This window comes from Oreochromis aureus, linkage group 12 (genome assembly GCF_013358895.1).
Source record: "Oreochromis aureus strain Israel breed Guangdong linkage group 12, ZZ_aureus, whole genome shotgun sequence".
In the NCBI taxonomy this organism is placed as follows: domain Eukaryota; kingdom Metazoa; phylum Chordata; class Actinopteri; order Cichliformes; family Cichlidae; genus Oreochromis; species Oreochromis aureus.
The window spans coordinates 35,253,108-35,279,959 of NC_052953.1; the positions used below are offsets into that span (position 1 = coordinate 35,253,108).

General features: G+C 43.0%; 3 protein-coding genes across 3 annotated transcripts; 2 read left to right on the forward strand and 1 right to left on the reverse strand.

The window, feature by feature from the left end:
* Positions 1-404: 404 nt before the first annotated feature.
* Positions 405-7,705, reverse strand: paxx (PAXX non-homologous end joining factor). The gene is made up of 8 exons (XM_039621301.1): positions 7,483-7,705; positions 4,218-4,392; positions 3,914-3,974; positions 3,794-3,843; positions 2,149-2,327; positions 1,992-2,054; positions 755-848; positions 405-669 (listed from the first exon to the last, which is right to left on the reverse strand). The coding sequence occupies exons 1-8, from the start codon at positions 7,703-7,705 to the stop codon at positions 621-623; spliced, it is 894 nt and encodes a 297-aa protein (XP_039477235.1). The 3' UTR covers positions 405-620.
* A 2,226-nt stretch (positions 7,706-9,931) lies between these two features.
* LOC116334341 (C-X-C motif chemokine 10-like) lies at positions 9,932-10,863 on the forward strand. Its single transcript, XM_039621087.1, has 4 exons — positions 9,932-10,063; positions 10,180-10,306; positions 10,391-10,471; positions 10,573-10,863. Exons 1-4 carry the CDS (start codon positions 10,012-10,014, stop codon positions 10,631-10,633), a joined length of 321 nt encoding a protein of 106 aa, XP_039477021.1. The 5' UTR covers positions 9,932-10,011; the 3' UTR covers positions 10,634-10,863.
* Positions 10,864-24,629: 13,766 nt separating this feature from the next.
* On the forward strand, positions 24,630-25,666 carry LOC120443007 (C-X-C motif chemokine 10-like). The gene is made up of 4 exons (XM_039620536.1): positions 24,630-24,741; positions 24,858-24,984; positions 25,069-25,149; positions 25,251-25,666. Exons 1-4 carry the CDS (start codon positions 24,690-24,692, stop codon positions 25,309-25,311), a joined length of 321 nt encoding a protein of 106 aa, XP_039476470.1. The 5' UTR covers positions 24,630-24,689; the 3' UTR covers positions 25,312-25,666.
* The last annotated feature ends 1,186 nt before the right edge of the window (positions 25,667-26,852 follow it).

A 26,852-nucleotide genomic window follows, 5' to 3' on the forward strand; every position in this document is an offset into this window, starting at 1 on the left:
TGTGTCTGCACAAAGATAATAACACTGGATTAATTATATCCTTAATCTTAGCTACAGCACTCTCAATAAGACATCTACTGGGTACTTTCTTCCCTAGATAACACCCAGCACAAACAATAACTTAAATCGAGTTGACTGCTACATCTTATCAAACAAAGTGGACAAGAAAGCAGCTCGGATGTGTTGGCTGGCAGTAGCTCAGGAGGTAGAGCAGATCACCATTAACCTGGCTGGTGGTTTGACCCCCATCTGCATCCTTGGGCATGATACTAACCCCTAATTGCTCTCCAATGCATCTGAGTGTGAATGTTAGAAGCACTTGCAAAGCGAAACAAGTGCTTGTGAGAATAAGGCAAGTTGTGTAAAGTGCTTTTCTCAAAGTAGAACAAGTCCTGAAAGGGGGGCAGTGTGTTTCTTATGTTATTTTATTACAAATTATCATTCAATCATTTATTGGAGACAACCATTATATAGCATAAAAAGTCAGTGTTTCATAAAAAGCAGTTCAAGTTTAAGCTTTGATCCCATAAATATGCACTGAGGTTTTCATGTTCTGTTAGCGGATTAAAAGATCATTCATCTCTGGCTACGCAGCAGGACTATGAGTACAAGGAGGACTATCAGTCTTCATCTGCATCATCAAAGGCAACGCCAGTCGCTTGCTGCTTTCTGCAAACACACATGGACAGTGGATTGTTTTCACTCACATGAGTAGCATCACTGCTCTATTAAGGTCCTGTGAGAGACACCATACTTTTTAACCCCTGGGTTGATGAGTGAGGACCCCGGAAGTCTTCTCTTCATGGTCATTGCTGGAGCACTGTTCTGCTGCTGCCAGGGCTCAAATTCTAAGGGAGAAGAGAACATTTTTGCATTAATGAAAACGTTTAATTGCGCAATTACCTTTTTAAGGATGACATGTACATGTCTCCTTTTACTGAAAAAGATGGGAGTACTTCAATGTACATATAAGCACCGGATATAAGATCATTATTGTATTCAGTACTTGCCTCAAAATTACCCCACACTAAGAAAATCCCATTTTAAAATCACTTAAAACAGTTTTAATATATTTAGAAGAGATTCTGTTACAGCTGAAAATAAATGCTAATTCATTATCATTTATTATGATGTTTAATCTTGAAAGAGGCTCAAATTTTCTTAAAGTTTATTGTGACTGGTAGTCCACACTTGCAGAACCACATCTATGTGTTGGAGTTCTGTACCAGTGGGCCAGTTTCACAAAACATGCAGAACAACTACTCCAGACAAGACATAATGGCTAATAAATGCCAAGTTCTCTGTAGTACAGTCAAACTGAGTGTTTGAAACTGTTTACAGAGGTCCACTGCAGCCATCGTTTATTTGGTTTTGTTTTATTTTTTTTCCTTACTTCTTCCTCATCATATACGAGTTTCCCTTTGGGATGAATAAAGCTTTTCTTATTCATCATGGTGAACAAAGGGCACTTCTAATATGATCCACAATTAACAGGTATTAACAGGTACACCTGTAGCCCAAAAATCTTACTTTCCTTCTGGCAATTTCCATTATCTTTCCAAAGGATAGACCCATTTGACATTTCCCAAGTATTTCGGTTGTAGCAAAAAATTATTATTGATTTCACAACAGATCACAACATGATCCACTGTACAGCCTCTGGTAATTTAATTTCACACATGAAAATGAAGAGCAGCATCTCCTGATCCAAGCCAACTTCAACTACCATAACCATACTGGATTACACATACGGGAAGTTTCTGTTGTGGTTTAATCATGTTTCTAACCTGTAGAGAGTGTGTCCTGCTTTACATTCCTGACTGAAAGCATGCATCAATGGAATCATTTATGAGCAAACATTCATTAGGTTGTATAGAAAAGGTGGCCACAGCCAGTGTGACATCACATTTAGATTTTGAATCCTCGGTATTGGAGTTTGGCCAATGTTATGCTGGTTATTTGAAGCCAAGAGCCATTTCAGAAATATATACCTGTGGGCCGTCTTTGGTAATTTTTCACTGGACTGGCTGAGGGGGGTCCATTTGAGGGGCCACCTGTGAGGGGACATGTTACAGTCAGTACTGATCTAAAAGCAAGTTAGTTTTAATTCTGCATAAAATGAGAGTCACAACTACAAAGTGAATTCACTGTCAAGCTGTGTGAGGCTGTCAGCCATCGTGAACAGCAGCTCCTTCAACTTGTCTGTGGCCTGTGGCCCTTCCAGTCTGGACAGGGTTATACTCAGGTCTTCTGGACTGGATCCCAAATGCAGCTCTGCACCAACCTCATGCACGGCAACTGACACATCTCCACTATTGCAGAATGCCCTGAGGGAAACAAAGAGACATACTCAGCCTCACTTACCTGGCCACGGCTTTTTACAGTCCCATGCAAGAAGTGATGCATGCAGGAGTTGACAGTGTAGTAGTGATGGGTCCTGCAACACTGACGCACCGACGCATGTATCAAGCTCACCTAGCGAAGCCTGTATCGGTGTGTGCGTCGCTTTAAGAAAAAGTCACGTGATCGATACAGCTGCTGTATCGCTCATTGCCAACGCGCCAAACTGTGTTTAAAAGGTACCGCATCCGTATCTGCCAACGGAATGAGTTGCCACCAAAAAAAATTAATCTGGCAAAGAAAAAAAAATACATATCTCTCTATAACAAAATGGAGCTCGAAAGAAAAAGAAACGTTTCTGCTGTGTGGGATCATTTTGATCTTTTAACTGCTAATAAGGTAACGGTTTGTTTCAGTGTAATCTATCAGAATAGGAAAAACAGCAATGTGACTTGCAGTGTAAATTATTTATTTCATTTTATGCAGGATAAATGTTGCATCTGTTCTGCGGAGCTTCTTACAAACAAAAGCACCTTCTCAGTGTTACAGAGGCATTACAGAGCCAAACGTGAAAATAATGAGACAAACACACTGAGAATGAACACAGGTCGGCCTATATTGACACTGAACAGCTTTATCATCATTTTTTTTATTAATATGTGTTTTATTATTTTGAAATCAAGCATCTATGAAGACTGTTCTGGACAAGGCAGTCCTGAATTTTATGATAAAGGACTGCCAACCCCTTAGTATTGTGGAGAGTGTCAGAGAGAAAAATTCCAAGATCAGAGGATCCTTTAACGTACTGGGGGACTAGGAAGACATCTTATCAGAACCGTTTCCACCTGGCTTTACAGTTTTTGTGTACCCCAGCTTCATCTGTGCCTGTGAATTTTCCAAAGCTGGGAAAAAGGTGTAAAAAACAAACAAACAAACAAACAAAAAAAACGCAATAGACTGAATGCAAAAAGATTGGATAAACTTATTTTTCTGAATAGAAATTTATAATAAACTCTGAGTCGAATGGGTAATATTACATTCACAATACTTTCATTTTAATTTTCACTTAGTGTCATTCACACTATATTTTAAAGATGTAAATCGCCTGTATTTGTATAGCACTTTACTAGTCCCTAAGGACCCCAAAGCGCTTTACACTTCCAGTCATCCACCCATTCACACACACATTCACACACTGGTGATGTCTACAATATTTGCCATATAAAAGATATAAAATGATTCCATAGAAAGTACAATACCGTACAGTGTCATTGAAATGTTGTGAAATGTTGTGAGTCTCAAGTAAGTTGCCTGCAATGATATTTAAGGTCCAGCAGGTGTCAGTATGGAGCAAAACAGCAAAACTGTGTCGACACAGTGCCGATACAGTTTGGGGAATGTGCTGAAACGCTTCACGAGGCCTCATCTACCCATCACTACAGTGTAGTCTCACCTGAGTTTCAAGACATAATCCTCTGTAGATTTTAAGGCAAACCGCTGACCCTGAACACACAGGGATGACAGAAATTATGACAGTATACTGAGTGAATGAGAAGAAACCCAGAATACTTACAAGGTGCTTCAGGCTGTCCTTAGTGTACTCCACACTCCAGACATTTGCAGCATCTGTCAGACTACAGCACACGATGAAACCCGTTTTAGTGCGCATGTGTGATGAAACTAATGCGCTCCCCATCAGACTTCCACTGTCAGTTAAAACTGTAAGTTTTATACCACCGGGAGAAAGGCCGTAACATCAACAAACTACTAGTAATTCCTTTTCCTCCTAGCTTATGTCCAAGGACAAACGTATTTTTTCCGAATAAAAAAGATTTAAATTTCAGATGGACTCTGGCTAATAACAACATCTGACTCACCACACACTAAGCATTCCGTCTTTCCTGCGAGTGTAACAAAGGAATTTAGATTGGCTTGTTTTATCCAACACGGTACAATAGGAATTTACACTAACATCCATGTCTCCACCACGGTTCACAGAAGAACAATAAAAGAAAAACAAGCGTATGCCTCTTGCATGTCCCAAGAGTACACCGTTTCATAGCATGAGTGCCAGACACCTTTGACAAGCGCCACCCTCTGGCCTGGAATGGTTACTTCATTGGCTTGCAGACTACGGGGACCTCTCTCTCTCTCTCTCGATGTAATCGGCATGCCAATTGCTGAATGGAGGAGTAAAGCTAGAAAAAAATATTTATGATAATAATACTTTTAACCTTTTATTTCTTGTGTTTTGTTCTCTATACTTCTGTTCCTGAATCCAGAGCACACACTTGTAAACTTGTGTTAGCAAAATAGCGCTGGACCATGCCCTGTGGACATTAACTTTATTAAGGAGAGTACTTGCACCTAATTGAACTTCTTTCCCCCTAAAAAGAAAATCTAACAATTCCACTGCACATCTTACCTTCACGTGTTGCTTATTTACTATAAAAATCCCATATGCATTTTCTTCATCTTATTGGGTTGAAATTTTCCTGATACGTTATATCTCACTCTGTTACCATGTCACCATCTCTAAGTGAAACATCATAAATAAACTACATGTTTTAAACGTTGTCTCATGATATCTACTAAGTTTGATCCCTTTCCTCTTCCACTGGCTAACATTCTTTCCCTTTTCCCTCAGTGAAATATTGCTTTTAGGACCATGACCTTAGACACAAGAATGTATTCTTTTTGCTGGATAATTGAAACTGGATGTTTTTGTGGCTGTTCAATTCATGCTTTCAAGGCATGACTTATTTTTATTATTGTATATAAGTTTCCATTTACCATTTAGAATAGAATAGAATAGAATATCCCTTTATTGTCATTGTACATGTACAACAAAATCAAGTGTGACACACACCAACTTTGCTGGAGTAAAAAAAAGAATATGCATAGTACAAAAATCAGGAATAAGTAGCAAACAGAAGAGATATATACAGTTGTGAGTAATATATACAAACTAGGGGAATATACACAAACTAGAGGAACATATACAAAACAAGAGAAAGGCACATATTGGAGATCAAAGTGCTTGGAAGTAACAGTAAATGGTCTGATTCTTATATTTCTACTCTCCTGAAGTACTGAAAGCTCCCTATACAACATGTCACATACACCTATGTCTATGCTTTGTCAGTGCTTTCTAACTAACATACATTTATACAAGTGGGGGTTAGTAACTTACCAAAGGATATTTGGCAGGAATTGAACCACCAACCTTCCAATCAGCAGATGACCTGCTCTACCTCCTGAGCTACAGCCACCCCAAAAGCAAGGGAAAAAGACTTGGTCTGAGTCTAGAGTATGTATGTGAGTGGCCTGAGTGATGAGGGTTACTCAGACCATTGTTCAGATTGGCGAAATGGGTGAGCAAGGGTGGGGTGTTTATTAACAGTTCAAATGGCCCAGGGGAATAAGCTGCTCCACTGAGGAGTGGTAGAAGGCCATCAGCAGGATCTGCGGAGTCGGGGCGGTCTGCTTCTCCCCACCGCAGGGAAAAGGGTAACACCACCTGGGTCTGGGCGCAGTTTCCCCCTCCAGGGGCAAGGGTACCTAGACCCGGGGCTTAGAGTACGCTTGGGGAGTGTGATTGTGTGTACAGTGTCTCTCTATGTCTGTCTCCACGTTGGGTGAGTGTTGAGAGCATGAGGGTGGGAATAGATGTTTGTATCTGTGTGTGCCTGTTTGTCTGTGTCTAGGTTGGGTATCAGACGCCACCTCTCTGGGGACATCTCAGGCCCTCCAAGGTTTGGAGGCCCATCTCCCCCCACCACTTCCCCTGCCGGTGGCAGACGCCCTCAGACATCGGTGCGTTGGTGGTTCTTTGTGTCCGGGGGTGGGCGCCCAGGTACCCACCGGCTCACTCCTTGGCGGCTGCTTATCGGGGCATGGAGCCTGCCGGCGGAGCTCACGGGCACGTCACTGCAACCCCCCCTGGCTTCTGCTCCGCGGCTGCTGAGTGACCCCTCATCTGGGACTCTCCTCAGCTCTTTCTGGGATAGTGGCACGGCTGCCCCTCTGTTGGTCTTCCTTGGTCTCTTGTGTTCTGGGGGCCTCTGGATGTCTGGAGTTTTGATCTCCTCCATACCTGCTTCATGCCCTGGAGGTCGGGGCAGTGGCCCCCACACCCTCTAGCAGATCATTACATGAAGGAACCCTTTTAAAAACAAGCGCGTTCATGCTCACAGGTGTACACACGGGTGATCACACACACAAACTACACCCTTTTGGGCTCCTACCTCAAAGCACACTGTGCGCTGTCGATCTCACGGGCTGCACCATAATGTTTAATATTTAGTATTTACTGTCATATTCCCATATATCATTGTGATCTTGTTTATTACTCTTGTCTTCTTCTGCTTGCTTTCTTTTTCTTTCTCAACAGGTGATCCAGGTGATCGATATGTATTTTTTTTTTTGTCTGCTTATTCTGTTGGTTTTGTTTTTGCCCTTTTTCCCGTCCCTCTTCTCAGTTTTTTTTTTTTTTTTTTTTTTTTTTCTTTCCTCTTTCTTTCTCCCTTTCTTTCCACCAGTCAAGTCTGTCCCGTATTCAGCAAGTGAAAATAAAATAAACAATAAAAGGTGAATCAGATGGACCATTACGGCAAGGCTGGGATGGTCCATTTGGTAAAGTAAATCCGTTGGGCATCTTTCTTTGCCTTTAGACAATAATTCTGATGGCAAAAGAACCAAACGGGACAGGTTAAAAAGAAAAAAAAAAAAAAAAAAAAAAAAAAGAAGGCCATCAGCAGCGTACGGTCCAGGCTATTCTTCCTCGCGACACGGAGGAAGAGCAGCTGTTTTTGGACCTTCTCTACCAGTGTGATGGTGTTACGGGTCCAGGTGAGATCATCAGAGATGTGGGAGCACAAAAAACTGAAAGTGGGGAGATTTCACCCGTTCTCCCTTTTTAATTAGAGGGGGGTGGACCTGTCTGTGCCTCCTGTGAAGTCCATTATGAGTTCTTTTGTTTTAAGGACATTCAGTTTCAGGTTATTTTCTGAGAGCCAGCGGGACAAGTTCTCTCTCACTGTATCCTGTCTCATTTCCATCAGAGATGAACCCAACCATGGTGGTGTCATCGGAATACTTAAGGATGATGTTGGTTGAGTAGGTGTAGAGTCATATGTGAACAGGGCATAAAGTAGGGGGCTGAGAACGCAGCTCTGTGGAGACTCGGTGCTGAGTGAGAGTGGGATGGAGAGTTGGGGGCCGAGTCAGACTGATTGAGACCAATTGGTGAGGAAATGTTGATCAAGGAGCAGGTGGCAGGGGGGATCCGAAGGTGTTTCAGTTTGGTGGTGAGGATGTCTGGGATTATGGTGTTGGACTCTGAGCTGTAGTCCACGACTAACATCCTGACTTAGCTTCTGTTCTCAAGATGTCTCAGTGTTCTATGAAGGGTGATGGCATCCTCCGTCGAGCAATTTGCTCTGTAAGCAAACTGATGGGGGGCTAAGGGAGGGGAGTAAAAAGTCTCTGATGTCCTGAGACACTATCTGTTCGAAGCACTTCATGACTATGCACTTGAGGGCTATAGGCCTATAGTCACTGAGGCTGTCTATATCAGTCTTTTAGAGCATGGGAATGATGGTGGAGGCCCCCATCATTCCTATGGGAGGGGTCAGGGAGGGGTTGAACATGAATTTACGATTTCATGTGTGCTTTTGGTGAGTATAGCCACATGAGTCTCTGAGCCATGTATTCCCTTTTGTAGGCTTAAGTGGTTGATCTAAATTGGAGACCAACCATGCTTTCTCTTTAGTGATGAAACATCTGCACCGGCTTTTTAGTGCCGGTGCAGATGTCAATCAGTCTTTGTACATACAAAATTCGGTAGTAATCAGGACTTTTTTCTAGGCAGTCGTTAAAAATATATACCTTGGTAGCCAATACTAGTACACTAGTAATGGTTTTAGACTTCCATGTGTGAAACTCTTACTAGTTTAGTCAGACTGCTTGCGTAGAAATCTACAGACTTGCAATGATTTGAAGTTGTGAAAGCCCTTCTTAGCTCAACTGGATTCATGGCATGTTGATTTAGTTCTGCCATAGTGCCTTCTATATGGCATGACATCCTACTTTTGAAATTAATAGCATGCTACAAATACTTCATAATCTGCAAACTTTCTTCTCATTTCTCAATTTACATGAAAATATTTTTTGGGGGGATGCACTCGGATGTGTGGATCCAACTTGATTTTTTCAAAACACAAGGCCCTACTTTCATAGGGTTCATTCAAAGTTCAACTGAAACATTTGGGACGGTGTTTTCCTCTGTCTGTTTGAGTTTCACATCACTTTTCCACAGAAATCACTGGTGATAATTTGAAACAGGGACACATACAGACAAAACAAAAGCAATTGCTTTGGGATGTAATCTCTGTGAATGTAAAGTACTGACTTAGCATTCTTGTAGTTTCCCAGTTAGCTGGGAAACTACAAGAATGTTAGCTGGGTTTGTATACAGTGTACAAGTGGAAACATTATACAATATTTGAATGAATGAAGAAAAGTGCATATGCTGCTAGTCATGGAGTAATAAGTTGATTTTAACAAAATTAAACAAACATTTTAACAGCTATTTAAGACATTAAAATATCCTTTCCTTAAATGGTGGCCATTTATAAAACAATGTCTATTCTTGACTACTCACTTTATGAGTTATGATTAGACTTTGTATGTGAGTTACACATGGTTTATAGAACATGCATGTTGTTCATCAGCATTTAAATGCACAGCTCATTTATACTCAAGATTAGCTCTCTTTTTTTAAAAAAAATTGTCATTTCAGTTGCTCATAACTGGACTCATTTTAAAGGGCTTGCAGAAAGGGAGTCATGATTGTTCGGGTTTTCTCTGCTTTCTTTATTATATTATTATATTTATAATGATTTAATAATAATATTTATTAATGTATTTTATATACAATAATAAATGATATTATTGTGCTTTCTTTATAATAGAAAGCACCTTGAATAATTTTGGTTTGGTGCTATTTAAATAAAATAAAATTGAATTGATCTGAGCTGTCCTACCACAATTACCTTCCTCACCCAATCACTAACTCAGTCAAACTATATTTTGTTACCGTCCATCTGACCTGTGTTGCTTGCAATCTGTTTGTAACCTTTTTAGTGTTTGCCTTGAGTCTTTTAAAAAATACAACATAAACACACACAACCATAAAACCTTTTCCCTTAACATTAAACCTACCTAAGTGAGAAAGTCAGGGAGAGGTTTGTGCAAGTTTATGCATGGAATCCCACCATGCACTTAGGAATGTGGAAATGCCCTCTTTTGCAGTGTGCAAACAATTCAATTTTCAGTATAACAAGCAGACATTTATTTTCCTCATTGACCTCTGTTATTTGGACAATATCAGAAAGAACAGTGCCCTGAGGCAACTGTTGCTGTTTTCTTTCTTTGTCCCAAAGCTATGGGTGAAGTCTATGATTCTGGGAAACGGGCTCTGTAGAGGGAAAAAAGAAGAAGAAAGTGAAAGGCATTTTGGAAAGTGAAATTAATGTTGCAAAACACCTCTTGGGGGTGGGGCCACTTGTGCAGGCAGTGTATATAAGCGTGCTGCTTACTGCTTCACAGCATCAGGAGCCATACTCAAGACAGAGACGGTGAACAGCAGATCTGCCTACAGCCACTACTATGAACTCAGTCACTGCCTTCGTTGCCTGCTTGCTTATCCTAGGTGCACAAGGTACTGTGAAAATCTTATTTTTTTCCTTCTTTGTTTTTTTTTTCTTCACCCTGTTTATATAAATGGATATTTTGGCTGCTGATCAACATGTAATGCTCTTGTCTTTTCCTACACAGGACAACCAGGCAGCAAATCTAATAAATGCAAGTGTTACAGTTACATTGGCAGGATCAGCCCAAAGCTCATCAAGGCTGAGCCAGTGATACACTACCCAAGTATCTTCTGTCCACATACAGAGATCATGTGAGTCCACAAGATGACCTGAGGCATGATTCTGCTGTGTTCTCCAGCTACTTCCTAATACACCTCTTTTTAAAAATCTTTCAGTGTCACCACAAAAGCAGATATGAAGAAGTGTGTGAATCCAGAGTCCCCACTTGGACGACACATTCTAAAAAATCACAACAAGTAAGCCAAGTTCAGAACGATACACACGCACAACTCTGTGTGAAAATGACAAACTAAAGGTCTGTGTTGCTTGTCACTGATAATCTCACTTGTTTCTTCAGGCAAGGGAAGAAAGGAGCTGTAAGCACCACGACTGCTGGTCAGAGTACTGCTGCAATCTAAACAAGACACTGCACGGCCTACAAGCTGCACTCCTACTGCACAGCAGAAGTGACACCTGGTTGTTGACCTAAAAGAACTCATTCAGTCTCACCGGAAATACAAGAAAGCCAATATTCTTTATGATTACTTTGCCAGTTTTCTTCCCATGTGTGTTTGTGTCTATATAGTCTGGACTTGAACTTTTTTACATTTTTGTACATATGTTTTTTAAATAAATACCAAAAAAAAAACCCCATGTGACGGGACTTTCTGTTCTTTGTGTATTGCTTTGTAGAGCTAAGTATAAAACAATAATAATAAACACAATTGCAATGTTTTGGTTCTATAACATTTTCTATCATTACTTTATTGTGGATTGGGTGCAAGAGTTGTTAAGTGTGGATAATTAAATAATAGATTAGTGCAATAGCAAATTGTGCCTTGTTCTCAGATGGACAGCATATGAAGAGTAATAGCTCAGATTAGGTAGGACCGATCTTTTGACTCAGAAAGCTCAGAGTAGTTTGACGGAGTTGACATTTGTCAACACTGAAGTTCAGGCATTGTTGATTGTGTGTATCACAGCACGCAGGTTGGCCTCATGTTCATCTTCTGAAGTTCCATATATGATGACATCATCAAGATAACATTGCACCCCTTTTTGGCCACTTAGGATTTGTGTCATCATCTTTTGAAACACTACAGGCGCCGAACTCAACCCGTAGGGGACTCTGCAGTACTGGTACAGTCCTTCATGTGTAATGAAAGCAAAGAACCCTCTACTCTCTTCATGTAGTTTCAGCTGATGGTAGGCGGATTTAAGATCCAGGGTGGAGAACATGACAGCTCAGACAATATGTCCTCAATCAGTGGCAAGGGATGACTGTCAACAACCAGCGCTTAGTTAGGTTCTCTCAAATCAATGCACATGCGTATGCCACCAGTCTTCCTTCTAGTGACTACAATTGGGGAGACCCATTCAGATGCATCAATTTTCTCTATGATTCCATGTTCCTCAAGGTTCTTGAATTCTGCGGAAACAGCATCACGGACTGACAAGGGTAAGCATCGAAGTTTCTGCTGTATTGGCTTCACTCCCTGGTCACACCTTCACTTTGTGTACGAAGTCCTTTGCACATCCGAATGCAACTGGAGACTCACATTCCTGTTTGCAGTAAGTGGGTAGAGATGAGGTGTGCTGAAGTGTAGCACAGACCTTGGGACTCTCAAGGACTAATTATCCCCCTTTTATGCATAGCTGGAGGGCAGTCACTAAGTCCATGCCCAGTATGGATGTCTCTATTCTCACAATGTAGAGATCTGTGGAGGCACTCTTGTCATTGTAAGTAATATCAGCTCTAAGACATCCTAATACATTCAGTTTCTCTTTTGAATATGTAATAATCTGCAGCAGGATTACTTAACTTAACTGAGCCGGAATTTGTGCTGTAAACATGTTCAGGCACTATAGAAACACCAGACCCTGTGTCTATTAGTAGCTTAACAGTACATGCCTATACAGTATTTGGTACAGTGACAGTAACAGTGCACATCAGTTTAGATTTGTAGTTTAAATGCACATGCGTTCCTTCAGGTGATGGGCAGACTCTTTCTGCCCATCAAAGGGATGGACAATACCTTGGTTTATCAGAGTGTGTGCATACAAAGCATGGTGTCATGGGCAAACCAGCCTGCAGCTGGAGTCCAGTCATCCCATCCTCAATCTGCTCAGAACTGGTTCTCCTCTTCTTTCAACCCTTTGGTGTTTCCAATTGGGACAGTCTTCCTTCTAGTGTTCTCTTTTTCCACAAAAGTGGCAGTGTTTGAGGTCACTCTCTAGTAGCCACGCACAGCCTCATCTCCCTCTGCCCTGTCCTTTCCTCTTCCTCTGCAACCCATGTTTCCTCTCGCCACGGCACCAGCATCAGCGCTGCGTTGTACAGGTTGGTACTTTGCTTCTCTTCCTTTGCTGTTTTCTTTGCCTCTAGCCTTTTCTGGGCATGTCAGGTCTCAGTCCTTGGAAAATGTGTCCACAGAGCTGACACTCATTGGGGTCATCTTCCACTTCAGCGGCTTAACCATGCCACTATTGGCTTTGAATGTTGTCATAAGGTGGTTTAATAAAGTCTGACTCATCCTTGTGTTTGTGGGTGTTTAATTTAACCATGTTAACTTTGTCAGGGAAAGCCTGTCGAAAAGCAACAGTCAGGTCAGCTATGGCATTCCAGTAGTCCTAGTTGTCGCCATGTGTCCAGGACTGTGTCCAATATACGTTCTTAAGTATATTGATTCTATTAATATCCATCATTTATTTACTGCATGTTTAAAGACTTTGTTTTCCTTTCAAATAAACATTCCTTTAAACATCCGCCTGCCTACTAGACTGAATTTGGGGTCCTCAGGCGTTACTACATAGATTCAAAGTAAAAGGGAAAGAGATGGTGAGAAGACTTAACACAGAAACAGACTGTGCAAGTAGGTGAAAAAGCTGTAGTAAATCTGCATCATCTTTTTGAAGAATTTATAGGGATGTTCAGAATGAAATTATGGTTTCTGAGCTTTGCTGCCTATCCTCTTTTTTTTCTTCTTCTTTTTAAATCAGAGCATGATCAAAATGGAAAACAGAAAAGTAACTGTCTGGAGTAAACCTTTTTAGTAAAATTTTAGTAATTAAATAAATTAGCAGGTTTTTTGGGGAAAATCCATTCTTTAAAATTCTGATCAGTAGCTATTTCAGTTAGCCAGTGCTAAGAACAATTATATCAGCCTTGAAGTTTAGTTAAAGTTAAAGCAGTTAAACTTTGCATGGAGATTTAACATTAGCAGCATGACTTCTCTCATTGCTAAGAATATAAAACAAACAAGTAGCCTATTAATTAATTAAATAATTGAAAAAATATGATGTGTTGTGGTACTTAAGCATTTACATGTGTTTCTTCTCATATATATCCAGCTGGAAAATTTAAAAGGCCAGGTTATCTAAATTACCACAGCTCAGCATATATGTATCATTTGCCTCCTGAGTCTACAGTAATAGTTTAAGAAATTTTGTAAGACATAGTTTTACTGCCTAATTTTCTATTGACCATAAGAAAACCAACTAATGTAAAATTACTGTATTGTTATGGATTGACATGCATATATTGTACATGTATACACAGTTTAATGGTCCGGAGTGCTGAGCTTTAAGGATGTTTAGGGATTTTCTAGTTTTAATTGTCTTTGTATTATAGTTCTTTATTCTGTACTGTTGCCATTCTGGCTTTATGTCATGGTTATTTGCCAGTTATCTGATCCTTAAGTTAATGGGAGATTGCTTATCCCCTTTTTGTATCCCCATAGGCTGTGTCACTCTTTCAGTGTCCCCTGTGTGTTCCACCGTCCCTCGTTTGAGCTTAGTTCATGAGTTCTTGGTTTCTCCCTCAGATTATTTTGTAGTATTCATTTTGTTTCCACTTCTTCAGAAATAAAGCTGCTTTGAGTTTTGCTTGGTGCCTTTGGAGTATTGTGTTTGGGTCTTAACCTGCCTGCCATACAGCCAACGTGACATAAAACACCACAAGGTTAATTTAGACCATGAATCTACTCTAAAATTTTTCAACTGTCTATGAAGCTGGATTTAAGAAATAGTCTTAAGAGTATGTTTAGTGCGATCTTGTGCCAGTGCAGAATATGGTAAATGGTAAATGGACTGGTTGTTATATAGCGCTTTTCTACTCTGTCTGAGCACTCAAAGCGCTTTATACAACTAATTCATTCACCCAATCACACCGATTCACACAAGCACTTTTTTCTGAGCTAAGTGCTAAGTAGTCTAACATTCATACACATTCACACTCCGATGGATGCATCGGAGAGCAACATGGGGTTAGTATCTTGCCCAAGGATATTTGGTATGCAGACTGAAGCAGCCTGGGATCGGAGCAGCCTGGGATCGAACCACCGACCTTCTGGTTAGTGGCTGACCTTGTGGTTAGTGGCTGTCTTGTAATCGGAAGGTTGCCAGTTCGAGCCCCGGCTCCGACAGTCTCGGTCGTTGTGTCCTTGGGCAAGATACTTCACCCGTTGACTACTGGTGGTTAGAGGGCCCGGTGGCGCCAGTGTCCGGCAGCCTTGCCTCTGTCAATGCGCCCCAGGGCAGCTGTGGCTACAATGTAGCCATCACCAGTCTGTGAATGGGTGGATGACTGAATGTAGTGTAAAGCACTTTGGAGTCCTTAGGGACTAAGTAAAGCACTATACAAATACAGGCCATTTACCATTTACTTAGTTGAAATTAATGTATTACACGGCGGTATTTTCCTGTTTCATATGTTACGCTATGCCCTCTCTATTTTTGGTAATTCCACGCCGGTGGAAACCCAAACAAAGCACGCATTAAGAGGCTCTAATTCCTGGGTCTCAATCTCGCGGCCCATGTCACCCCTACTTGCAGCTCGCATAATGACGTGTAGAAATATTTTAAAAAAATATTCAAAAAATTATTTAATATGAAGGGAATAGGTAGAGTGTTACAGGCATAGGCCTAAAGAATGTAGCATCATGGGCAGTGTGCTCCGTGTCTGTGAGTGCAAGGGAGGGAAAAAAAAGGAGAGTCGAAAAATACCAGTCGTCACACATCAGAAAGAGATGGAAGAGATGGAGGCATGTAAACATAATAATAACCACTGCAGCCAAAAAGAGTGCCTGACCAGCCCAGTTGTAAGTAAGCTATTAAGACTCGACTGTACACTGTGTTCGTGTTTTCCTCCGAAACAATAAGTTCGTTGGAGCAGCCTTTCAACGCCTCTCTCTGTCTCTCACTAGCAAAGCTGACCCAGATAAGAAAGTAAAGCTAGTTTTCGGTTATGAGCCCGACACGGAACCCGACGTATTAGCCAGAGGTCCCTTTAACTACAATTCGGAGCCACGGACCTGTTTTATGTATGCCCGGAATAGTTTTCTATACCAGAGTGCTGCAAAAAGTGCAGCCTTACCTGATGTCCACCTTACTTTTACTCATTTTATATTAAGATTTAAAAATCTATTTGGTATTGGTATGGCGATCAGTAATAGTAATAAATCACACAGCAATAGTACATTCATGTAGTTGTAAAAAAAAGCATGATAATATATTAAGTAATCCAAAGTATTCAGAATACGTTACTTCATTGAGTAATGTAACGGAATACGTTACAAAATACATTTTGGGGCATGTACTCTGTAATCCGTAGTGGAATACATTTAAAAGTAACCATCCCAACAATGTTTATAACTTTTTATATTAAAACACAATTTTAAATGCTAAATCTAAATGATAAAAATTTAATTTAAAAGTTAAATCTAAATGTTTAATGTTAGATCTAAATATTATATTTAAATCTAAATGTTAAATCTAAATATTATATTTAAAGCTAAATAGTCGATAGTCCCATTCGTCAGGCTGAACTAACTGGTATATTTGGACCCTTTGCTGACTCTCTTTCTGATACTGCGAGGAACCTGGGTGTTGTCTTGGACGTTCAAAATGCCACTGCCCGTCTCTTAACTGGGAATGGTAGGTCTGAGTCTATTACTCCAGCTCTTTCCAACCTGCACTGGCTCCCCATTAAATATCGCATTGATTGATTGATTTTAAAATCTTATTGTTCACTTTTAAAGTTATAAATAATACCGCGCCCAGCTATCTTACTGATCTCCTCTGTTTTTATACCCCTAGGAGAGCGCTTAGATCAGCGGGCCAAATGTTCCTGGTCCGACCTGGATCTCGGCTTAAGACCAGAGGTGACCATGCATTCGCCTCTGTTGCACCCTACCTCTGGAATAATCTTCCTCAAGCTATTCACCCGTCTGATTCAATTCAATCTTTTAAATCTCGATTAAAAACGTATTTATTTAGCCTAGCCTTCCTGGCTACCGAGAGCCCGCATTTGTAAGGGTACTGTATTTTATCATTTTGCTCTGATTAAAGCTTATAATGATTTAACATTCTGCCTTTGGCTTGTGCCTACTGTGTCCTACTGTGCGCCTACTGTGCCTGGTGTATATTGGATTATTATGTCTCCCACCTGTCAGTATATTTGTATTTGTATCTGTTATTGCACTTAATTGATTCTGTGAAGCACTTTGGCATACCTCTGGTTTTTAAATGTGCTATATAAATAAAATTGTATTGTATTGTAATTGTATATGTTAAATTTAGATTTAAATTTAATTTCAGCATGTTTCACTTTACTAACGGCGATCAGTGCAAGTACAACAGGCACAAGGAGCAGTACCCTTCATGGAGAAGGAGACTAGAGGCTAAGATCCAGGTGGCATGGATGGAGGTTAGCCAGCTATTAGAGCTGCAGAAATGGGCAATGAAGAAAGTACCTAAGAAGTACAGCAAGCTGTCCATACCTGAGGCCTTGGCCAGAGTGATAGAAGGCAGGAGAATAAGTGGCAGGGGAACAATATGAGAACAGCACCACCACAGCTGGAAACAGAGCAACACTGGAAGAGCATATGGGAGAAGGACGCAACACATAATGCCAATGAGTAGCTCTTTTCCATTCTTACTGACCAAAGCACTTAAAGTGTACACACATTCAAGAGTTTTCCTCTCACACACACTCACACTCTGCTGCTTTGTTTGAAGCAGCTGTGTTGCTTTCTGTATTACGTATTATGTGTTTAACATCTTCATATTCTTCTGATATTATACTTTTATCTTCCTATGTAAAATCAGTGGTTCTGCTGCCACTCCACTTATCAAACCACAGACAGCCAAAGCCACACCCTTAATGTGAACACATAGGGTGAATCCCCTGTTAAGTTGCTGATAATCAGCATTGTGTGTTGGCTCCTAACTGGCTTTTCTGATTGATTACAACAGAGTAAGTAAATCCAGATAACAGATAGATACAGGGTCCCTATAGAAGCTTGTTTCTCCAACAGAAAAATTTCAAGATATCGTCTTGAAATATCTTGAAATATAAAGTTGAAATTTTGAGTTAGGCCTGTCAATCAGGAAGTTCAGTGAAGGACGCCATTTCCTTGTTAACCAGATGCAGATGACTTAGATGCATGCGCACTCAAAATTGGATGGCGACTTCATTAGTGAGCTACGAATTATAACAAAAATGAACAAATTGATGCCAAGTTCTTCAGCTTTAAATGCCTTCTCGTAAATGATAACTACATAAAAGAAATTTTTTCATTGGTGAAAACAAGGTTCAAGGGGTCAAGGGTCACTTCCATGCAGGTAATTAAAATGTTACTGTCATGGTCCTGGGTCGTTGACCCAGCGTTTTGTGTTTATTGTGATTACCTTCCTCTATTCTAGTTATTCTGATTTTTGGTATTAGTTCTTGTGCTTAAGTGTTGTATCAGCCCTACCTGTGTCTGTCCTCCAGTCATCGTGTGTATTAGGATCAGCTGTTCTCCCCTCCTGTGTGTGATTACCCGATTACCTGGTGTGTGTATATTTAGTGGGTGTCGGTCTGTGCTCGTTGTCGGCTCGTCTGCATTCTCCAGTTCATATGACTTCAGGTTTGCTCTTTAGTTTATCCCAGTTTAGGTCTTCTTCAGTTATTTGTCATCCCTCACTGCCTGTTTGCCACTGCCACCTGTAAATAAACCCTCACTCATATCACCAGTCGGCTGCTTGCATTTTGGGTCCTCATTCATCCTCAACACGACTGCTGCCCCAGCCGTGACAGTACGAGCCGACCAAACATGGACCCAGCAGCATCCGCGCCCTCCCAGGAGTTTCGGGAGGAAGTAATCGACTCTGTCTCACGATTAGTCAATCTGTGGCTCGAACGTGAGGGAGACGAATTACACCGCGCTGTAGAAGCCAGGCTACAGCAGTTAATCTTTGCTCACCACTGGCTACTGGACTCTCTTCATCCGCTCGCACAGGACTTCATTCTGAACGAACTTCACCTTCACCCTTCAACCGCTACCGCTTCCCAACCCAGCCCGGCGGCGAATGTTTTGCTCTGCCCGCCGGGGAATCTGCGGCCCGGCCCGCCGGATGTGGAATTACCCGGCCGGTCGGTGCTATCCCCAAGAAGGAAGCGACGTTCACGCCACCGACGCCCATCGCCACAGCCGGACCCCGAGACTTCTGAATTGCCGGCTGTGGTGAGTAAAAGAGACAATAACCACGAACCTTCCAATTTAAGGACTGTTTATTCTGGGGCCGTTTTCTGTGCCGCCAGTAAGGACTATGGTGTTTTCCCTGGCTCACCTGCTACTGTCGATTATAAGAATGTGTTTCCAGGAGCTCACTTAGCTGCCCAGCCTCTAGGAGCTCGTTTAGCTGCCCAGCCTCTAGGAGCTCGCTTAGCGGCGCAGCCTCTAGGAGCTCGCTTAGCGGCGCAGCCTCTAGGAGCTCGCTTAGCGGCGCAGCCTCCAGGAGCTCAGCTAGCGGCGCAGCCTCCAGGAGCTCAGCTAGCGGCGCAGCCTCCAGGAGCTCAGCTGGCCGCTCAGTCGTCACCTCCATCACATTCAGCCTCACAACCCATAGCTCAGTCACTATCACAGCCTGACCTGTTACCAACTATGTTACAGTCCATTTCCCAGTCAATAGCTCAGTTGGTAAAAGAATCATCTGCCTTACCATCAGCTCAGTCTCCAACTTCACCACCATTGTCGTCCCAACCATTATTTCAGTCACCCTCAGTCCAGCCTCCTCTTCAGCAGCCACTAGCCCTGCGTCCTGTGTCTGTTGCTCCACCTGTACAACAATGCAAGTCATTTCAACCCGAAAAGAACTGTTTTTCGTCTGTTCATTCTAAGCAGAGAGACAAACCACACAACATTGTAATCAGTCCTCTAAAGCTGGTCATCTCAGAAACTGTGATGCACTTCAGGGCCTCCCCAGAGGCTGAGTTTCAGCCCTCAGCGCACTCTGGACCCCTGAAGGCTAAGAACCCAGCTGAGGACTGCACCCAGCTGTCGCTGTTTGAGCAGGGCCAGTGCTCCGCGCAGCTGCAATCAGCCCGATGTGTGCCAGGGGCCCCTGTGCCCGCTGGTTCTGTGACCATGTCCGCTGGGGGTTCTGGAGAGCCCGGCCAGCCCGTCCTCACGTCCGCTGGGGGTTCTGGAGAGCCCGGCCAGCCCGTCCTCACGTCCGCTGGGGGTTCTGGAGAGCCCGGCCAGCCCATTCTCGTCTCCGCTGGAGGGCCCGAGGAGCCCGTCCAGCCTCCTTCCTCGTCTGCTGGGGGGCCCGAGGAGCCCGTCCAGCCTCCTTCCTCGTCTGCTGGGGGGCCCGAGGAGCCCGTCCAGCCTCCTTCCTCGTCTGCTGGGGGGCCCGAGGAGCCCGTCCAGCCTCCTTCCTCGTCTGCTGGGGGCCCGAGGCCCGTCCAGCCTCCTTCCTCGTCTGCTGGGGGCCGAGAGCCCGTCCAGCCGCCAGCTGTTCCAGCAGCAGCTTCATCCACGCTGCCAGCAGCAGCAACAGCTTCATCCACCATGCCGCCGCCTGCAGCGCCTCCGTCTTCGGCTCCCACGCCGCCTGCAGCAGCGGCTTCTCCCACGCCGTCGCCTGGTCCAGCTCCGGCTTCATCCTCGTCTGGTCCAGCCTCCGAGTCGCGCCGTCTTCAGCGTTGCCTGGCCCAGCCCCGCAGCGCCTTCATCTCGCCAGCTGCAGCCTCCGCGCCTTCATCCTCGCCAGCTGCAGCCTCCGCGCCTTCATCCTCGCCAGCTGCAGCCTCCGCGCCTTCATCCTCGCCAGCTGCAGCCTCCGCGCCTTCATCCTCGCCAGCTGCAGCCGCCTCGCCGCCTGGTCCGGCTCCGGCATCTGTGCCTGCCTCGCCGCCTGGTCCGGCTCCGGCTGCAGCCTCCGAGTCAGCCTCAGCCTCGTCAACACTGCCGTCAGAGCCAGCTCGCCCTGTGCCACCTCATCCTTGTTGGCCGCTTTCCAGGCCTCTAAGCTGGCATCATGGCCGTCGAGGCGGCCTCCTGAAAGAACTTCGCCGCCACCGCTGGCCGTGGCCAACCTCCGGACCTGCTCTGCCACCGCCGTCGCCGTGCGCGGTCGGCCCTGAACTGTTTGCCCGCCGCCGTGCGCACGGTCGGCCCCCTGAACTGTTTGCCCGTCGCCGTGCGCGCGCGGCCGGCCCCTGAACTGTTTGCCCGTCGCCGTGCGCACGGTCGGCCCCCTGAACTGTTTGCCCGTCGCGTGCGCACGCGGTCGGCCCCTGAACTGTTTGCCCGTCGCCGTGCGCACGGTCGGCCCCCTGAACTGTTTGCCCGTCGCCGTGCGCACGGTCGGCCCCCTGAACTGTTTGCCCGTCGCCGTGCGCACGGTCGGCCCCCTGAACTGTTTGCCCGTCGCCGTGCGCACGGCGGCCCCTGAACTGTTTCCGCCGCCACCGCTGCCTTCCGCGGCGGTCGGCTTTTGGTTTGTATCGCCAGCGTGGCGGCCTCCCGGTGAACTGTTTCAGACTCCTGAGTTGTCAGCCTCCGGGCGGCCTCCTGAACTGTGTTTTGGGACCCTGTTCGAGGACTCCAGTGTGTGTATGTTGGGTTTTGGACAATCCATTCGGTTCGCTGGAGTTTGCTTTTGTTTGGTGTTGGTCCCTCCGTCCTGGGCCCCCCGCCGCCCGCCCTGGGGTGGTCGTCTGTTTTTGTTTTGGGCTGTCTGGAGCCAGCCCTTGGAGGGGGGGTGCTGTCATGGTCCTGGGTCGTTGACCCAGCGTTTTGTGTTTATTGTGATTACCTTCCTCTATTCTAGTTATTCTGATTTTTGGTATTAGTTCTTGTGCTTAAGTGTTGTATCAGCCCTACCTGTGTCTGTCCTCCAGTCATCGTGTGTATTAGGATCAGCTGTTCTCCCCTCCTGTGTGTGTGATTACCCGATTACCTGGTGTGTGTATATTTAGTGGGTGTTGGTCTGTGCTCGTTGTCGGCTCGTCTGCATTCTCCAGTTCATATGACTTCAGGTTTGCTCTCTAGTTTATCCCAGTTTAGGTCTTCTTCAGTTATTTGTCATCCCTCACTGCCTGTTTGCCACTGCCACCTGTAAATAAACCCTCACTCATATCACCAGTCGGCTGCTTGCATTTTGGGTCCTCATTCATCCTCAACACGACTGCTGCCCCAGCCGTGACAGTTACTCTGTCATTTTGTAATCCAGATAACATTGTACTATTATTTCATTTTCACAGTTTGGCGAAAAAGGTAAAAAAAGATTACAAGGTAATAGCACACTTACATGCCTCAATTACAAATACAGCTACACTTGCATCCAAATCAGATGCCATAATCTTTAGAAGTGTGCGCTTCAGACTACAGGAGCAACTCTTCCTGGAAAACATCTGATTTAATGACATGTGAATATATAGGTTTCGTCACCACTTTAGTATTTTAAGGTACATTGCAGAGTTTACTGGGACTGGGGTTTTCCATCAGCATGTTTCTTTCAATTTCATTTCCCCTTCTTTAGCAGTATTGAGGAATCTACTGAAAACTTAAAAAAAGCTGCAACATATATTGTCAGTGTCATTGTCACAGAAGCAGAAGTTAGAAAACAACATGCCCAGTAAGCGACAAAATTACAGTTGTGTTGTGACTGAGCATAGAGGTTACTTCATGACCAGTGTTGGGAAGGTTACTTTTAAAATGTATTCCAATACAGATTACAGAATACATGCCCCAAAATGTATTTTGTAACGTATTCCGTTAGTTACTCAATGAGAGTAACGTATTCTGAATACTATGGATTACTAAAAATATTATGCTTTTTACAACTACATGAATGCACTATTGCTATGTGATTTATTACTATTACTAAAGGTTATTCGCCATACCAATACCAACTAGATTTTTAAATCTTAATATAAAATGAGTAACAGTAGGGTGGACATTAGGTAAGGCTGCACTTTTTGCAGTGATCTCGTATAGAAAACTATTCCGCGTGTATATAAAACAGGTCCGTGGCTCCGAACCGTAGTAAAGGGACCTCTGGCTAATACGTCGGGTTCCGTGTCGGGCTCGTAGCCGAAAACTAGCTTTACTTTCTTGTCTGGGTCAACTTTGCTAGCAAGAGACAGAGAGAGGCGTTGAAAGGCTGCTCCAACGGAGCTTATTGTTTCGGAGGAAAACACGAACACAGTGTACAGTCGAGTCTTAATAGCTTACTTACAACTGGGCTGCTCAGGCACTCTTTTTGGGTGCAGTAGTTATTATTATATTTACATGCTTCCATCTCCCGTTTCTGGTCGGTGACAACTCGTACTTTTCGACTCCCGCTCACAGACATATAACAGGTATGGCAGTCCATTCTCCCTGCAGCACGGACTACACTGCCCATGAGGCTACATTCTTTAGGGCTATTGCCTGTAACACTCTGCCTATTGGCTTCATATTAAATAATTTTTTGAATATTTTTTAAAAAAAAACTTTCTTCACGTCATTATGCGGCCGCAAGTAGGGGTGACATGGGCCGCGAGATTGAGACCCAGGAATTAGAGCCTCTTATTTTGTGTTTTGTTTGGGTTTCCACCGGCGTGGAATTACCAAAAACTGAGAGGGCATAGCCTAACATATGAAACAGGAAAATGTGTAATCCATTTATTTCAACAAAGTAACTGTATTCTGAATACCACCCTTTTAAACGGTAACTGTAACGGATACAGTTACTCATATTTTTTATTTTAAATACGTACATGTATTCCGTTACTTCCCAACACTGTTCATGACAGAGATGCTGTTGCTGAGTAAAATCTGCCCGCAGAAAACAAAGATCTACATCACTGTCTTAAAAGTCTCAACTGTGTGTCTGTCAGGATTCTTGGTAAAGCACCACTGTAATCAGTGGCACATTACATTTGTCATGACATATAGTTTATGACAAAAGTTGTTAATATAATATTCTTTAGGAGTAGTTTTGTCCAAATCTTCAGAGAGAAATTGCAAATCCACAAATCTCAGCTATGTTTCCTTAAAATGTATGCACTTAGCAGCTATAGTAAATGTAGTATAGTTTTCCTTTATATGTTTTAAATAAAGCAGTGACAGAAATAATGTGTGACCTACCAGACCATCTATGTCATAACTTGTTCACAGAGGTGTTGAGAGGCTCCATCAAGCAGAACTCTGTCTGATGATAACTGGAAATCTTACTATTTCTATTAGCCTTTTGTTCACTTTTGACTAATTAGCAGTGTTGTGAAGGGACACTGTATCAGCTGAGAACCATAGCTAAATTAAAGGTACTAAAACTTATGCTGAAATGAAATGAGCAAACCCACTCTAAAAATAATTACAATTAAAACAAAATTGCAAATGAAAAATTAAAAAAAAGGCTCAGTGGGTAGACCATTCGCCCCATGATTGGGAGTTCAAATCCACCAAATGGCTACCATGAGGTACCCCTGAGCAAAGTACCATCCCTACACACTGCTCCCTGTGTGCTGGATTGGTGGCTGCCCAATGCTTCACTGAGTGAATGGGTTAAATGCAGAGAGTAATTTCCCTACAGGGGATTAATAAAGTATACCAAAAAACAAACAAACAAACAAAAAACAGGGGGGATACTTGCAGGATACTTGTTTTCTTTAATCCTAAGCCTAACAAGAAGTCCCTGATTTTGAAAAATGGGACTGTTTTAAAAAACAAACAGACAAAGTGAAAGGCCACAGTCAGAGGTCAACGTAATCACATAGATATACATAGATGAGAAAATCATTTTTGCTGGTTTTTTTTTAAATCAGGCTCTTACAAGCTAATCAGATCTCACATTAAAAATGCAGCTGGAAGCTATACAATTAAAGTGTTAGGGATAGCAGTGTACAAAACAGTTTAAATTAATATCTAGTTGCTTTTGTCGTGAGCTGTCTTATTAATGTCATTTATGTGCCTAAAAGATTTCCCTCTGTAGGCATTTTTTCAATAGCTGTGATTCTGGGAAACGGGCTCTGTAGAGGGAAAAAAGAAGAAGAAAGTGAAAGGCATTTTGGAAAGTGAAATTAATGTTGCAAAACACCTCTTGGGGGTGGGGCCACTTGTGCAGGCAGTGTATATAAGCGTGCTGCTTACTGCTTCACAGCATCAGGAGCCATACTCAAGACAGAGACGGTGAACAGCAGATCTGCCTACAGCCACTACTATGAACTCAGTCACTGCCTTCGTTGCCTGCTTGCTTATCCTAGGTGCACAAGGTACTGTGAAAATCTTATTTTTTTCCTTCTTTGTTTTTTTTTTCTTCACCCTGTTTATATAAATGGATATTTTGGCTGCTGATCAACATGTAATGCTCTTGTCTTTTCCTACACAGGACAACCAGGCAGCAAATCTAATAAATGCAAGTGTTACAGTTACATTGGCAGGATCAGCCCAAAGCTCATCAAGGCTGAGCCAGTGATACACTACCCAAGTATCTTCTGTCCACATACAGAGATCATGTGAGTCCACAAGATGACCTGAGGCATGATTCTGCTGTGTTCTCCAGCTACTTCCTAATACACCTCTTTTTAAAAATCTTTCAGTGTCACCACAAAAGCAGATATGAAGAAGTGTGTGAATCCAGAGTCCCCACTTGGACGACACATTCTAAAAAATCACAACAAGTAAGCCAAGTTCAGAACGATACACACGCACAACTCTGTGTGAAAATGACAAACTAAAGGTCTGTGTTGCTTGTCACTGATAATCTCACTTGTTTCTTCAGGCAAGGGAAGAAAGGAGCTGTAAGCACCACGACTGCTGGTCAGAGTACTGCTGCAATCTAAACAAGACACTGCACGACCTACAAGCTGCACTCCTACTGCACAGCAGAAGTGACACCTGGTTGTTGACCTAAAAGAATTCATTCAGTCTCACCGGAAATACAAGAAAGCCAATATTCTTTATGATTACTCTGCAATTTTTGTTCCCCTTGCATGTGTGTGTACATATATATATGTACATATATGTTTTGTATATATATATATATATATATATATATATATATATATATATATATATATATATATACATGTACACACACACACACACATATATATATAAACATATGTATAGTCTAGACTTGAACCTTTTACATTTTTGTAAATATGCTTTTTTCCTTACTAAAATAAAACCCATGTGACGGGACTTTCTGTTCTCCGTGTTTTGCTTTGTTTCCTGTGTACCAGAATAAGACAAACTAAACTCTTACACATGATTTTCTTTAATCTGGGAAAAATGCAGTGATCATTCCATATGACTTGTTTGTGATGCAAATGTAAAAGTTATCTGTACCAATTCAGTGATAGCTGCATGAAAGAAATGCAAGGCTTCTATACAAGGCCTACACTTCAGAAGAATAACTGAGGCAATTCATTTACATGGGATCAATATGTAACTGAGACAATGATGCACAGGATGAAAAATATTACACCAGAATAATAACAAGGTTCAGCACGGTGGCTTGCCTCACAGCAAGTAGGCTCAATTCCACCATCAGGCCGAGGTCTTTCTGTGTGAAGTTTGCATGTTCTCCCCGTGCTTGTGTGGGTTCTCTCTGGGTACTCCGGCTTCCTCCCACAGTCCAAAGAGATGCAGTTAGTGGGGTTAGGTTAATTGGTAACTAAATTGCCCATAGGTGTGAATGTCAGTGTGAATGGTTGTCTGTCTCTTAGCCCTGCGACAGACTGGCGACCTGTCCAGGGTGTATCCTGTCTCTCGTCCTCAGACAGCTGGGATTTTTGGAACAGATTGGCTGGAGTTTAATAACGCGTTGGAGCAGTGTTTGGGGATTTGTTCAAGACCTGTAGTGGCAAGAAGTGTCTTTGCTTCACTCAGCAGTGATGCAAGGTCGTCCAATGTTGACTCTGGGGAGAAGGAGACAGCGGTGCCATCTTGGGAGACCATGTCGGCTCCAATCATTCACTCTACAGATTTCCCACTAGAGCAATCGTGATGACACACTATTCTCGGCCACTGTTGTTAAGGGGCTAGAATCAGACCATTTTCACTGAGAGATAAAGGGCTTGTATTACTCCCTTCCTCTAGCCCACAGTTACTCGCCAAAATGGCAAGGGCCCTTTGTAGTCACACAGTGAGCGGGAAACATTGATTATGAGGTGGTATTTTCAGACAAGGGTGGCACCACACAGGTGTATCACCTCAATCTCCTCAAAGCTTGGAGAGAGGCTGAAATTGCTTCTCTGTTGATTCTGATGAATGAACATTCCCATATTCCACATGTACTGTAAGTGACATGAATGGAAATGAATACATTGTAAAAAGTAACATTTAAACAAGAGGAGCCTATAGAGAATTTAGAGAGCAC

Excerpts from the sequence above, each read along its gene's own strand:
- paxx (XM_039621301.1), bottom strand. The coding sequence starts at position 7,705 with ATGTTAGTCGTGGACTACAGCTCAGAGTCCAACACCATAATCCCAGAC. Across the intron at positions 2,055-2,148 it reads CAGCCTCACACAGCTTGACA|GTGGCCCCTCAAATGGACCC; the intron begins GTGAATTCACTT and ends GTCCCCTCACAG. Across the intron at positions 849-1,991 it reads TTACCAAAGACGGCCCACAG|AATTTGAGCCCTGGCAGCAG; the intron begins GTATATATTTCT and ends CTTCTCCCTTAG.
- LOC116334341 (XM_039621087.1), top strand. The coding sequence starts at position 10,012 with ATGAACTCAGTCACTGCCTTCGTTGCCTGCTTGCTTATCCTAGGTGCA. Across the intron at positions 10,064-10,179 it reads GCTTATCCTAGGTGCACAAG|GACAACCAGGCAGCAAATCT; the intron begins GTACTGTGAAAA and ends TTTCCTACACAG. Across the intron at positions 10,472-10,572 it reads ATTCTAAAAAATCACAACAA|GCAAGGGAAGAAAGGAGCTG; the intron begins GTAAGCCAAGTT and ends TTGTTTCTTCAG.
- LOC120443007 (XM_039620536.1), top strand. The coding sequence starts at position 24,690 with ATGAACTCAGTCACTGCCTTCGTTGCCTGCTTGCTTATCCTAGGTGCA. Across the intron at positions 24,742-24,857 it reads GCTTATCCTAGGTGCACAAG|GACAACCAGGCAGCAAATCT; the intron begins GTACTGTGAAAA and ends TTTCCTACACAG. Across the intron at positions 25,150-25,250 it reads ATTCTAAAAAATCACAACAA|GCAAGGGAAGAAAGGAGCTG; the intron begins GTAAGCCAAGTT and ends TTGTTTCTTCAG.